A 15,488-nucleotide genomic window follows, 5' to 3' on the forward strand; every position below is an offset into this window, starting at 1 on the left:
AAGCGAGCCCTGCAACAAAAAATGCTGCAAGCTGTTCAGCCAAATCAATCCATTAAAAAATGTCACACACACACAAATCGGACCTTCAGTATTACAGGATCATACAGCAAAAAAGTTGGTGAAACAGGACAGAAATTACAAAGACAATTTAATTTACACAGACACACCATTAAAGAACATAAGAAAGAAGAACTCTGCACACCTGTGGGACATGGTTTCTAACAACCAGATGGAAGACCTGAATCTTTTAGCTCCTAAGAGCCCATTCACACAGGGACGACTTTGGATCCGACTTCAAGTCGCCCCTAGTTGCCTCAGGTCGCGCTGCATGAGAAAATCAATGTAAGTGAATGGAGCCATCTTAATGCACACTACTGCAGTCGCACCGACTTCAGAAAAGGTTCCTGTACTACTTCAATCCGACTTCTAGGCGACTTGTAGGTAACTTGTACCCATTGATTTCATTGGAAGTCGCCTCAGAAGTCGGATCACTGTCTTAACAGAAGCAACAATACAGGAAGAGAACATACATTTCTCAGGAAAACCCCTCCCTCCCACAGAGCTGATTGTTGTTTGATTGGCCACTGGAAAGCCGCCTGTCCTGGAGGCAACTTGAAGTTGCCTTGTAAGTTGCCTGATGTCGTGCTGGAAGTCGTGTTGCCCCAGTGTGAATGGAGTCTCAAGGGAACTTCAGAACAACTCAGGAAAAGAAAACCATATAAATAAGAATGATCTATTTCTATTTGACGCATAAGATAATGGGCCAAATGTGGACCTCCAATTTCTAAATCGCTATCCAGGTGATCAAAGTTTGAGGACCACTCTCACCTCTGCTACTCTTTTTCCCCCCTCCCAGTCCATAACCCTTTCTTTTGCCTTTTCACAAATTATCCAAGTTTAATCACCATTGCTGTATATGTTTGTGTTTTTTTTTTCTCTTTGGAGATTGTCTTTCTTAACACTCGGCTAAAATTTTCTGTATTAGTACAGCTTGGACCTTGAAGAAGGGATTACACGTTTGAAAGCTTATGCTAAAATTTGGATGTTTGTGCAAATTAAAAAAACTATCCCATACAAAGTAGTTTTTTGCTGCTAACTTTGAAACTCATTTTTTTTCCTGAAAAAGATGAAGAGCCCTGAGATGCATGTAAACATTTGTGCCTGGATGTAAATGAACAAAACCTGTACTGAGAGAAATACTGGGGCTGCCATTGACTGCCTCCTGAAAATGCTAATTGCCTGGCAATTTCTAGCTCCAAAACTTGACTTCATTGCCTGGAACGTGCATGCAGACAGTGAAATCATACTTCTTTATATGCATATTTATTCTGAGTTAGTGACTCACTTGCGGTGTCATATTGAGTTCTGCTCTATTACCTTGTATTAATCATGTGTTGTAACACTTTTTTTCTACATATTCACTGTGTAATAGAACCACACTTTGAGTGCAGCACACTCCATAGTGACGATTATAATGCTAGCTTTAACAGATTGCATAGAACTAAACATGTGTGTGGTGTGTGCGTCAGCAGTGCTCACGCTATTAAAATATTTGTCTTTCTGCAGGTGGATATTCATATAATGACGCAGCCTCCATCTGGAGAATGGGTTTACTTTGATACCGAAATTACCAACAGCAGTGGCAGAATTTCCTATGTGATCCCTGAACATAGGAGACTTGGAGTCGGGGTATATCCACTGAAAATGGTCGTCAGGTATTATGTCATGCTAGAAGAAAGCTCTTAAACTTTACTTAGATTTGATACTACACTTTGGCAATATAACAATACCCCAAAATGTCATTGCATAGTCCATCTACAGAGGAAATACTTTGCCAGCAATTAGCATGTTTGAGTATTTGACTTGTGTCAATGGATATTGAGCCACACATCATATACACCATTTAGCAGTGGCGTCGCTATGGGGGTGCGGACCACACCGGGTGACCCCCGCCAGAGGGGCGACACAAGGGTTTTTTTCCGCACCTCTGGAGCTGGCCCTGTGCTTTTCGCTTAGTAATGCCGCTCTTGCCCAGACTGCTTCACTGAACCCTCCCCGGGCGCAGCTGATGTACTAATGCTGAGCATGTATCTACCAATTCTAGGCACCCACTGCAGCATCTCTCGCCGCCGCCTGTCACACTAGAGCCAGGGAGGGGAATCTTTTGCTAGGCGGCACCTTCTCGGCTCTGAGGTGTCTTATGAGAGGTCAGGAGGCAGAGCTTAGGATGAGGGTCATTTCTCTCACTGCATTGAGCCGCGCTGTATCTTAGGTCTGTGTTCAAGGGGGGGGGGAAATAAAAGCATTTAGTGTACTAATTGAATAAGAAGAGCGATGGGGGTCTGTGCTTAGAGAGGAAGAGAGTCCTATAAAGGATGGCGATTTGGGGGTGGAACTTTGCACCTAGCACCCACTTGAACTCTGCACCCTGTACTTGGCACCCACCTGAACTCTTCACTCTGCACCCACTTCAACTCTGCACCTAGCACCCAACTGAACTCTGCTACATTTACCTAGCACCCTCCAGAATCCCACACACCAATCCTACAAGCCAACAGCCACAAAGGCTATCGGTACTTGTAGTTCTCCCATTCACAGGACATTGTGAATAAATTAGGCAGCTGGGTGGGGAAGATGGGGGGGGTCTGCTGCAGCAGTGACGTGTTACATATTATACCCTGAATACAAATATAACATGTTAACTTTGAAGTGGTTGTAAACCCTATAAAAAACAAAAACTCTGCAAGATAAAGGCATAGTGAGCTAGTATGCACAGCTTACTAGCTCGTTATGAATTACTTACCGGCGGCGACATTTCTCCCGGGCTACTTCCGGGTATCAAAAATTAAAGGGAAACAGTATAGTACTAAGAGGAGATAGAAAATGACCTTAGATAAGGTCTTGAAAAGAAAAGAGGTTACATGTAGCCAAACTATAATGATCCTGATCCTAATAATAATAAACATATGATGTGTATCAAAAAGTTTATTTAAATGATTAATTAATCAAGGTAGAATCACATTCAAATATCACAACACGGTTAAAAGGAAAAATAATATAGGGTAATTAATATCTGACCATGATCACACATAACATACAAGACATACAATAGACAACATTAACGCTTGACACTGTCCGGACACTGTCGGGGTCTGTCATTGGTTATCGACACAATAATACAATGTATATTGGATGGTATGGAATGTAACAGTATTCATGAGTGGTGACTACTGTTTTCCAAATTGTGGCCCTAATGGTGTATTAACCAATGACTGAGCCCTGAAAAGGTATAGGGGGGGAGGGAGGGAAAAAGGGAGGAAGGAGGAGACGGGAGGGGAGTGTGGATTTTGAGGTTATGAAGCTGCAGTGGGTTAATTGATAGTGCCGACAGGCAGGAGAGTTGTCTAGTGAGCTGATGGTAAGTTCACTGTAGATGTAAGGGAAGCATCCTCTCATAAAAGTTGCAGGAATGGCATCGATTCTCAGTATTTAATATCAATCTGTTGTAGATTGTAACATGTCAGCAGTCATTCGAATGAATTCGCTCGCTCTTAATGTAGCCTTAACAGTCTGATTATATGTTCAGTTAATTTGATTGCACTATAGGTAATATGCAATGTGCTGTTAGTCAGAGAGTATTAGGTACCTGGAGATGCACAGGAATTCAATTGGATAGTATAATATCAGCACTGCTGCATTTCCCTACTAGGATACTTAGGAAGGGTTATGTAAGAGTGTTTGCTCAATCTCCAGTGATTGTGGAGTTTGTATTTGATGTTTTAATTGAGCAATAAACCCCCTAAACAATATATAGCAGCAGCGATGTTGATGCTTGCAGAATTTTCAAAAGATATGAGCATCCATATTACTCCAGTAAGAACGTAAATGATAAGAAATGGTTACAGACCTTGTGTGGCTGTACATTCATTCATCGAATGATCAGGGTGATATAACCTGTTTGAGCAGTCTTCTGGTTAAATTTCCCGATTGATGCGCCCAAGAGTGCAGGGGGCTCGGTTGGGAGGGGAGTTAGGAATACTCCGGTTCCAGTAAGTGGGCTGAATAGCCCGGTAGAGATGCCTCAATCTCCGTCTCCGTCTATGCAGTCCTCCGTTTTTCCTTCCTGTTTGGATTCGATCATGTGGACAGGTCACATGGGCAATGTCAGGTGGTGACGTCGACGCGTTTCGCCGTAGCCAATGGCGTAGCTTCTTCCTGGACGTGATGGGATGTCAGCTGGTGGATGTTTTTATACACGCAGTCCACAGCTGATGCTTGCACCAGAGCGGTGCGTATTGATGCTGGGCCATTGCATGAAACAACTGACGCTACGGTGGTCATGGAGGTCAATCAGTCCAATCAATTTAAATTTCCTAAAAGGAAGGCAGTTTATCTTCCCGCTCATGTTCTTTCATCATTAGATATGGCTTATTTTGAGCATAAAATGTTCAATTTTAGAGTGGAAACACAGTGAGGGAGATGTGTAGCGGGACAAGAAGTGAGGAAAGAGGGGGGAAAAACAATATTTTTTGAGATGAACAGATTACAATTAATAATTATAGCAAAAATATATATATAAGATATAAGATAATCAGATCCTAGCTGGCATTTTTGAAGTAATGTCCATAGGAATCCATTGATATCATGATCCATTCGTCTTGGTCCATTGCGGTAGGGATCAATGATTTCTATCAATGGATGGGAGGAATTTTGCATATTAGTAAAGGTTAATAGTTGAAATGTAAGTTTAAGCAACACAGCTATCCCGGCAATCATTAATGCTTGACTTTTTTATTTATTTTATTACATGTAATTTTATTTATTTTGACAGAATACTGTCAAAATGTTTGTAGATATAGCAAGCGGAGTGACTGGGGCATACCAGACTGATGCACCGGATGTCCCCGGTCACTTCGCTGAGTATATGTCGGGGTCTTGTAGAAGAAGGGGGGGGCTGGGCTATCCTACGGGTTTAGAAAAACTTGTAAATTTAGTTCAGTGTTTAAACCGATCGGGACGAGTGATTTAAGACGGTACACCCACCACTTTTCTTTTTGTTGGAGGATACGGTCAAAATCACCTCGTCTACCTGGTAATTTAAGGACATAAATGCCCTTCACTGTCATGCCCTTGGAGCATCTATTGTGATGTTCGGCAAAATGCTTAGCAAGTGGCTTTTCAGGATTTTTTTGTTTTTCGTTAATTTCACGTAATTTCACGTAGGTGCTCGCCATTAACACAGTACAGAAAACAGTAGTCACCACTCATGAATACTGTTACATTCCATACCATCCAATATACATTGTATTATTGTGTCGATAACCAATGACAGACCCCGACAGTGTCCGGACAGTGTCAAGCGTTAATGTTGTCTATTGTATGTCTTGTATGTTATGTGTGATCATGGTCAGATATTAATTACCCTATATTATTTTTCCTTTTAACCGTGTTGTGATATTTGAATGTGATTCTACCTTGATTAATTAATCATTTAAATAAACTTTTTGATACACATCATATGTTTATTATTATTAGGATCAGGATCATTATAGTTTGGCTACATGTAACCTCTTTTCTTTTCAAGACCTTATCTAAGGTCATTTTCTATCTCCTCTTAGTACTATACTGTTTCCCTTTAATTTTTGATATATGCTATGGTTACGGCCTCACTCCCAACATTTGACGGGCGATCCCATCTACGTTCACTATCCACTGCATCAGACTTGCATATATCCCCCTTTTTTTCCCCCCCCTAACCCCCCCCTCTTCCCAAATGTTTATACTTCCGGGTATCGCAGCTCCGGCGCTGTGATTGGCTGGAGCCGCGATGATATCACTCCCGCGAATGCACACGGGAGCCGCCGGTAACGGTACATTGACTGAAACAACGGCACATACAGGGGATATCTCCTAAACCGTGCACGTTTAGGAGATATCCTGGGTAGCTACAGGTAAGCCTTATTATAGGCTTATCTGTAGCATAAAGTGGTTGTAAAGGGTTTACAACCACTTTAACACAAAGCTGTTTCTGGGCCCTCTTATGCTTTTTCTGAATTAAACTGTGTTGTATTAAAGTAGAAATGTGTGGCTCAGATGATACTTAATTAATTCTACTTGGTACTCTTGCTTTTACAGTCACAAATGACTAAAAAGCAATATGACCAGTAGTACAGTAAGTCTGCATACCATTAGTTTTGAAAGCGGTGTAAAAATTGAAATGTCAAAACAGTTTAGTGGAACAGTGCCCCCTAGAGAGCAAACAGTGTCTCTGGAGTTAAGGAGACCATAGCATCTTCTTTCTATATTACCCATATTCATCATATTTGGTTGTTTGAATATTCTGCTTTATTCAATGAAATGGAACTTGTAGTGTATCTAAACCCCAAAACAAAAATGTTGCACATAGCATTTGTTGTTCTAATAAAGGGTATATACAATTTACAACATGAGTCTTGGAAGGTGATATACATTGTGAATTACTTGATTCCCATGAAACATCAGTTCTTACAGGTGAATAATCTGGGGATCATCTTAGCCATATGTTTTTTTCCACCTACAGTATTTAGAATTTTAGCTCATAAGTGGTAGTGCATGTATTAAAGACGTTGGAAGAAAACAAAGTTATTGATGTACAAAGTGACCCACAGCAGGCAGATTACATATGAAAGTATCAGTTAATTCTTTGGTTGCTGTAGATTACTTTGTACATTGTTCTTATAAAGTTCATGTATTGGTCCCTGATTGGATGGTTTTACTGACATCTGTATATACAAATGCCTTTGTAACAATGCCTTTTTTTTGTTTTTTGTTCTAGGGGAGACCATACATATGCCGACAGTTACCTCCATGTTTTACCTAAAGCAACAGAATTTGTAGTATTCAGCATTGACGGATCTTTTGCCGCTAGCGTTTCCATCATGGGCAGTGACCCAAAAGTCAGAGCAGGGGCAGTGGATGTAGTGAGGTCAGTGTACTCTTTTGTAGGGTGCCATAGCTGTTATGCACTGTCCATAGCACTTCTAACACCTCCTCTATCTTCTTCTAGGCACTGGCAGGATCTTGGCTACCTCATTATCTATGTCACAGGCAGACCCGACATGCAGAAGCAGAGAGTAGTGGCATGGCTTGCACAGCACAACTTCCCACATGGCATAGTATCATTCTGTGATGGATTGGTTCACGATCCCCTGCGGCACAAAGCAAATTTCCTGAAAAGCCTGATTCAAGATGTAAGATACATTCCATATAATGAATACTTTGTGGGTGCCGTCTGCTAATGACTAGAGTGTGTCTTTGTTAACAAACACCGCCTCCCCCTTACTATATGTAACTAGTGATTGTATTATAGTACAGTATATACCTATTTATCCACAGTATTATATAGAGTAGGGAATGGTGAAAACCCTTGTCAGGTTTTGTTTTCTGTTTTCACATTGGGGTGATTCCCCCTCTCTTCCTGTTCTGGAGATTCTACAGAAAGGGAGAGCAATTTTCTCCAAAAAGAGCGCAAATACCCTCTTTGACAATTGTCACCAGAACAAGTTTCACTGTTAAAATTTTTCCCCTCACCCCATGTTCTGGTGATGACTGCAAATTGTCACATTCTGTCTTGGTGATTGATAATGGTTACCAGATGGAGGTCAGTCAAGCATGTCTTGTTTACGTCTTAGCGGGTTGTGACAGGCTGAGTTTACAGTTACATCCGGTGACACCAAGAAATAGGACAATGAGACTTTTAGGTGCAACTGATAGGCACACCATCTACAACTAAATCTTTGGGTAAAAAAAAAAAATCTTTAAAGTGGAGGTTCACCCAAAAAGTTAGTTTTTAACATTAGATTGAGGCTCGTTTTGTCAAGGGGAATCGGTTGTTTCTTTTTAAATCGAAACAGTAGTTACCGTTTTAGAGAGAGATCTTCTCCGCCGCTTCCGGGTATGGGGTGCGGGACTGGGCGTTCCTATTTGATTGACAGGCTTCCGACGGTCGCATAAATCGCGTCACGATTTTCCTAAAGTAGCCGAACGTCGGTGCACAGGCGCCGTATAGAGCCGCACCGACGTTCGGCTTCTCGTGAAGCGATGTATTCGACCGTGGGAAGCCTGTCAATCAAATAGGAACGCCCAATCCCGAAGACCATACCCGGAAGCGGCGGAGAAGATCTATCTCTAAGGCCTCGTACAGACGGGCAAACATGTACGATGAAAACGGTCCCCCGGACCGTTTTCAGCGTACATGCCCGCCCGGAGATTTCTGTATGATGGCTGTACACACCATCATACAGAAATCCGCGCATACACGATACGCGGCGACGAGGCCGCTACGATGACGCGGCGACGTGCGCGGCCCTGGCAGTTCAATGCTTCCACACATGCGTCAAAGTCATTCGACGCATGCGAGGGATGGCGGCCGCTCGGACATGTACGGTAAGTCTGTACAGACGACGAACATGTCCGACGGACAGGATTCCAGCGGGCATGTTTCTAAGCAAGTTTAGAAACATTTGTCCGCTCGAAAACGGTCTGGCGGGCAAATGTACGCTGGAATCCTGTCCGCTCGGCTGTACAGACGACCGAACATGTCTGCTGAAACTGGTCCGCGGACCAGTTTCAGCAAACATGTTCGGTCGTGTGTACGGGGCCTAAAACGGTAAGTACTGCTTCGATTTTAAAAAAAACACCCGATTCCCCTTGACAAAATGAGCCTCAATCTAATGTTAAAAATTACAAATTACAGCAAGAGTGAGTATTAAAATATTCATACAGTGGAACCCTTGTAATTTAAACTGAAATTTCACAAATACTACCCTCAGATACCCCAAAGGTCAGCCTTTTAGAATGTCTAAAGTCACATTCTATCTTCCTTTCTGAAGTAGTTGCTGATTCAACCAAAGGAGCAAGGGATATGATCCTTAGCGTGTATCTCAGGCTTCTTTGCCTGCTTCATCGGGAAGCTGTGGAAACATCTTTTTTGATGTCAGATATTAAAATAATCATTTGTTTTGTTGGTTACAATAAGTAAAGTGATATTAAAGTCTTGTTTTTTTTGGTTTAAAAAAAACAAACATGTTATACTTACCTGCTCTATACAGTAATTTTGCACAGAGCAGCCTCGATCCTCTTCTTTTTGGGTCCCCCGCCGGCATGCCTGGCCCCTCTTGCAAAGTGCCCCCAGAGCAAGCAATTACCTCTGGGGGCACCTGAGCAGGCTTGCTCCTGAGCCACTGCTCTGTGTGTCCCTTCAGACACTGAGCTGTGGCTCAGCCCTGCCCGCTTTCTCTCTCTTCATTGGATCACTGACTTTAAATGACAGCAAGGGAACCAATGGCACCCACTGCTATCTCGGCCAATAAAGAGGAAGAGGAGTCCCGGACACCTGAGGCTCTCGTACAACATTTCTGGATTGAGATGGGGCCCAGGTAAGTATTAGGGCTACGGGCAGCTGCTGCACACAGAAGGTTTTTTACCTTACTGCATAGAATGCATTAAGATAAAAAAAAACTTCTGCTATTAGAACCACTTTAATATCTATTGATTTTCATGCACAAGGAGATAATATGGAGTTGATTTACTAAATGCAAAAAGACTGTGCATTTTGCAAGAGCAGTTGCTCCAGAGCTTAGTAAATGAGCAGAAGCTCTGCTGACTTCCATCATCCAAACATGTGCAAGCAAAAATTTGTTATTAATTTTCTTTGCATGTGATTGGGTACTCTTTGCAGAGTGAAGCCTTACCTCATTTACTAAGCTCTGGAGCAACTGCACTTGCAGAGGGCAACTGCTCTTTGCAAAGTGCTCAGTCTATTTGCCTTTAGTAAATCAACCCCTATGTGTCACTTTCAAGAAGTACAGGGACATATGCTTTTTTTTTGTTTGTTTTGCTTTTCATTTTTCTAGGTACGTTTGCTTTATTTTTTGTCTATTTTGTTTCATTTTTGCAGGTACACATGAAAATCCATGCAGCTTATGGCTCCACAAAGGATATCTCAGTGTACAGCGCTATAGGTCTGTCACCAATGCAGATCTTCATTGTAGGCCGTCCAACCAAGAAGTTGCAGCACCAATGTCAGGTAAAGCTACCATATAATTAGAGCCAGTACAAATTATGTAGTTTTGCAGCATGTGTGACATGAAAGTGACTGTCATGTCCAAAGGTCAAAGCTACCAATAATACAGCGATATATGTAGTGCAGGCCATTACTTTAACCACTTCAGCCCTGGAAGGTTTCCCCCCCCCCCCCCCATCCTGACCAGAGCACTTTTTACAATTTGGCACTGCATCGCTTTAACTGGTAATTGCGCGGTTAAGCAATGCTGTACCCAAACAAAATTTGCGTCCTTTTTTTCCCACAAATAGAATTACAAAATACAAATTACACAAAAAAAGAGCGTACATTTTGAAAAAAAAAACAATACTTTTTGCTATAATAAATATCTACAAAAATGTTTTTAAAAATCTAATTTCTTTATCAGTTTAGGCCAATATATATTCTTCTACATATTTTTGGTAAAAAAATCGCAATAAGCATATGTTGATTGGTTTACGCAAAAGCAAACACACTCAAATCCCTGTGCTGGCGCTCGAGCACGCGGTCGCGTGTGGCCGGCCACGCATGTTGGGTCCCCCGCCGTACAGGGCATGCCCTCTGGAGTCTCTGAAAGGAACCCTGTATATGTACGGGGTTTCGCGCAACAGTGCCACAGTATATGTACACGAGCCGGTCGGGAATCGGTTAAATAATTTTATGATTGTAGTTGAAACAAGCAATGAAGATGTCCCTGTCAGTGTTTGCAGGAAGTTGTATTACTTCCTGTAGCTACCTTGAACAGCGACAACCAGAACCCAAGACCTGGGGAAGGAATCGGTAAGGGCAGAGGTGAACACCTCAAGGCTAAAAACCAAAAGAATCATCTGTTTTGCCTGCAGTAACCAGTTTGTGTCTTCTATTTCTAAACTGCAATTTGGGACATGCATTGCTTTTCTGTGGGGTACACAAGAGTCGTCCTTTCACACACTTTGTCAGGGGAATGACTGTCCACTTCACTGCAGTACAGGGCACAGGAATTGACATGGTTTTCTCTATGATTTGTTCAAATATTTGCTTTATATCATCTGTGATATTTTCTTCCTACAGTTCATCACCGAAGGCTATGCTTCTCACCTTGCACAACTGGAATACAGCCACCGATCTCGACCTGCCAAGAACACCAACAGAATAGCATTACGAAAAGGAAGCTTTTGTCTTCCCGGTCAGTCAGATTTCCTGAGGAAGAGGAATCATTTACTTCGCACCATCTCATCACAACCCACAACTAGCAGCAACCACAAACCAGAGCGAACGCAAAGTCAGTCGGAGAGTGACCGCGATCGGGAAAGGGAACGTAGCCAAAGAAGTATGAGCCTTGCAGCAGGATGCTGGGGGAGGAGTGGGGCCACCACCAAGCTGGATTCTGGCGTTTTAAGTCAGAAATGAGCTCCAATGCATCCTGAACTAATTCCTGTGCTTGGCTCTTGCCACTTTAAAGGGAGGGGGGCAAAAAAGGGACAGAGGTGCAACTTTGTCTATTGAGATAGAGTTGACATAATGGTGCTACTATATAACAACGTTAGCAAAGCTGATGACAAGAAGGGTTGAACTGCAAGCCTTAAAAAGGGTAGCAATGCCCAGAAGATCATTGTGACAGAACCACACAAGGGGACAAGTAAAAGTAGTCAACGTTTTTATTTATTTAATTTCTTTTTTTTAGGCAGGTTCATAAACTTACCAATGTAAATATATGTGCCTCTTTTATCTTCTTAGCCATCTCTTTACTGAGAAGAATGCACAGCACATGTCCAACTAAATAACGATTTTATTTTGTACATAACACTCATTACCCATTGAGTATCACCACAAAAAAAGTGGCAGCCTCCGCAGAACCAGCCGTAAACCATTAATAGTTTCCTTCACACATTTTCTCGCTCTCTGTTCCTTAAACCACGGCACAACAAATGAAAATGTCAACACAAACAATTTTCCTATTTTTTTTTCCTGGAAAAGACGGAAGATACTTTTCATAAAATGTTCCAAGACTATTGACAGTCTGCCTTGCTCATTTCAACTGTTGTTCTTGTGAGCTGGTCATGTAAAGGACATGTTTAGAAACGGACATGAACGCACTGCACAGGTACTGTTACCTGGGGTTTTGGTGATCTGAGGACAAGTGAGACCCATAACCCTGAAATCTTTTTTGTATCCGAAGTTCTTAACCTTTATTCTCTACATGTCCAGTCTGCTGCTTTTTGCGTGTAGTTGCTCAACTGTATGACCTCATTGTTTTCTTTGCACTGATAATTTTTAGATTGGAGATCTGTTACCATCTCATGTAGCTACATATCCTTGTCCCGTAGTGCATGGTAATTTAATTATTGCTAAGCCAGAGGATGGGTAGAACTATTTTTGTGCTGTGTTTTTCCCCAGTACCAAGTTTAGGCAGGCGTGCCATAAAAAAAATAAAAAGTCATACACCGCGTAGCATGGTATAAGCAGAAAGATTTCATTTTGCCTAGCTCCTACATTTGCCATGTTAACAATACCTATGGATAGTTGCCTGGACATATCTGTATTTATCTCCAGCAAAGGCTGATACGCATCAAACAAGACTAATTTATTTAAGGAGACCACATGCAGTACACAATGTTAGCAGATCAGTTTAATACTGTATTAATCTAGCACTGTGAAATCTCACTGATTGTCACCATTACAGGTGAGCAGAAAGCCAAAAAAAGCAAATGGTTGAACGTTTGTGGTATGTTAGATTTAGAATATGTTTAAATACTCTTCCTATATTAATGTTTACTCTGCCCAGCAAGTCTCTGCTGCCCTAGCTCATCAGCGAATGAGTTATAATGCCAGTTTCATATAATTGTACTCTATACAGAGTAATCTGCACCTTTAAGCCTGCTTGAGTGACAGCAGAATTGCACTGCTCACCCAGTATAAGTCCCTTCTCCACTGAAACCCTGTGTCATGTGCATCTTATATCTGAATGATCAGATGCTAGACACACACGGATTACATTGCACATTGTAATAGACCTATAGCTTTGATCCCACTGATATTTGTCCAAAATATTTTTGGTGTTTTTTCCCCTTTGTACAAAGTATCTTTATGCTTATGTATTAAATGTAAGAATTGGCTGGCCATTGGATCATACCTTTTGAACGTCTACAAAAGTGTGAAAATCCGCCAGTCCATGGTAAAATGTGTGATTGACTTTTGACAGTTACAGTATAAAGCACATATACACATTACATTTTGTAAATTCTCTGCCTGAGGCGTGAATAGGTCAGTATAGCAGGGATTAGCGAATACTCCAATGCATGAACTGCTAAGCAGAGGGTCAACTGTATTGGGCGAGCTTGAATCCTTTGGGGGAACAGATTGAACAGATATCGCTATGGCCTTTAAAATAGTGAATGCTGAGCAATGAGAAAATGCACAAAGGGAGGAAATGTATGTAAATTTATTGTAACGTGCAGGGGATAAGCTATTGTGTGTAGATACTGTATAACAAACAAATGTAAATGTTCAGAAAAGTGGTTATATAAAAGTGAAAGTTATTTATTTATGTAGAAAATGTCTCGGGTGGGGGCGATCCTCTGGGTTTTTAATCAATATTTTAAAAAAACACACAAAAAAAATTAATAAGTAGCTTTTTGTTTCAGGCGTTCTGTACAAAGCAATTCAATTAAAGGACCAACTATAATGTAATTGTCATTTGCATAAGTGCAATATATTCTTGAGTCACCCTCATTGTCCCATACTTTTCATGTAGACTTGACAATCATATCCTATATATCTCCTCATGTTTTTTTTTGCTCTTTGTTAGGCTTTTTGAAAACCTTTTGCCTTCCCTGACTATGGATATTTGGATCTTTGCCACGTGGAAATAACACAGCAGAATAATTCATTCTGACTGTAATAATATCAGTTATGCAGAACTGTGAGATTGCGCCACGATTCTGCCAGGAAGGAGTTAATAAAAAGAAATTTCGCCCATTATTACCTGTTAGGATACAGCGTGTTAACATGTTAGTTTGTGTTCATTTTCCAAAAGCAATAGTTCAATTCAGCTTCTAAATGGGGTTGGGGGCCAGCTAACTCTGAGAGTGTATAAATACGTATTCCTAACCAATTTGCATCTGCTATTGTTTATTGTCTCCATTGCTTTGGGAGGCCTGATCACCTCCACCTATGTCAGTTTCACCTATGAGAAGTTGTATCCTTTGATTCAACATCTTAGTCTCAAATAACCAAAAATAAATAATACGTTTACAATGTTAGTAGAATACAATAAATGAAAACCAGAGGTTACTATAACATACAGATTTCTTTCCTGTAACTGGTAGATGTGTGCGTGTGCAGATGCCGCTTGCACCGACAAGGTTTAACCACAGCTTGTCTCCTCGTCATGGATCCTGCACTTTCTTCTCAAGCCCAGACAGAAAGGTATTTCGCCTTTGCTGCATTTCCTAGAAGCTCCAGTAGCCTTACATTTATCATATTCCTGCCAGGAGTATAATCTTGACTGTCAGCTTTCTACAGTATATAATATTTTATTTATAGAGAAAATAATAAATGAAGACAAGGAGACTTGCACAAGACTGAACTCTTCCAAATGTCTGTCTGCTGCTCCCTGGTTTTCATTTTTTGTATTATTTTGGTGTGTGTATAAATACTATTTTGCTTGTATGTGTGTTAGTGTGTTGTTTTAGGCCTCTGTGCTTTCTGTGCAGTACCCATTGTACGTTACACAGATTAAAGATTTGGGAAGGCTATTGGATTGTATCTAATTACTTTACTTCAACATCGGTGAAGCAGCTATGCTTGCAAAGCATTATCGGGCTGGCATTGCAGGTAAGGAAGCACCCAGTTCTGGTGGAACCCTTTGGCAACTCTAGAGATGGGTTTAATGGTTCAGAGGACTGCTTAGGAGACCCTGTTGGTTAAAATACCAATAATAACAATGATACCTTATGAAATTTAAGAGATTTAAGTGCCACATGCCTAGCTGGAGACTAACAACACAATTACACTATGGTATGGCATCAGACTTTTGAGGTACAGCATTCATTTTGCTGTTGAAAGCATTTTATTAGTTCGTATCTGTTTAAAAAGATTTTGTACAACAGTATAAACTCGTATTGCACAACAATTTCAAGTACAAAATGTGAAAAAAATCCAACATTGGTAGTTTGTTCGCATATATTAGTCTTTGCAGCTCAACGTGTTTCCCGGACATCGTCCTCTTCATCAGGAGACACCAATACAGACTTTTAATATAATGCAATCAAGATGAGATAACAATTGTCAAAAATTGCATTAACAATACACCCCTTCCATAATGGACCTCATCCCCCACATGCTCAGGGAGACCAAGGAGCAAGAGGGGAGGGGAGGGAGATAGCAAGCCTAGTGCTAGTGCATCCAGCTCCCACTTACTCCCCCC

The 15,488-nt window shown here is 41.3% G+C and overlaps 1 protein-coding gene across 13 annotated transcripts in view; it reads left to right on the forward strand.

The window, feature by feature from the left end:
• The window catches only part of PITPNM2 (phosphatidylinositol transfer protein membrane associated 2), a 439,829-nt gene extending 425,012 nt beyond the window's left edge, over positions 1-14,817 (forward strand). For all 13 annotated transcript variants that reach the window (XM_040347302.1, XM_040347306.1, XM_040347308.1 and 10 more), the window contains 5 exons: positions 1,567-1,715; positions 6,815-6,964; positions 7,046-7,229; positions 9,938-10,066; positions 11,132-14,817. In XM_040347302.1, the coding sequence (XP_040203236.1) occupies positions 1,567-1,715; positions 6,815-6,964; positions 7,046-7,229; positions 9,938-10,066; positions 11,132-11,470 (951 nt within the window). In that variant the 3' untranslated portion in view covers positions 11,471-14,817. The remainder of the gene's footprint in view (positions 1-1,566; positions 1,716-6,814; positions 6,965-7,045; positions 7,230-9,937; positions 10,067-11,131) is intronic.
• Positions 14,818-15,488: the final 671 nt, after the last annotated feature.

Source organism: Rana temporaria, chromosome 1 (genome assembly GCF_905171775.1).
Source record: "Rana temporaria chromosome 1, aRanTem1.1, whole genome shotgun sequence".
Lineage (NCBI taxonomy): Eukaryota > Metazoa > Chordata > Amphibia > Anura > Ranidae > Rana > Rana temporaria.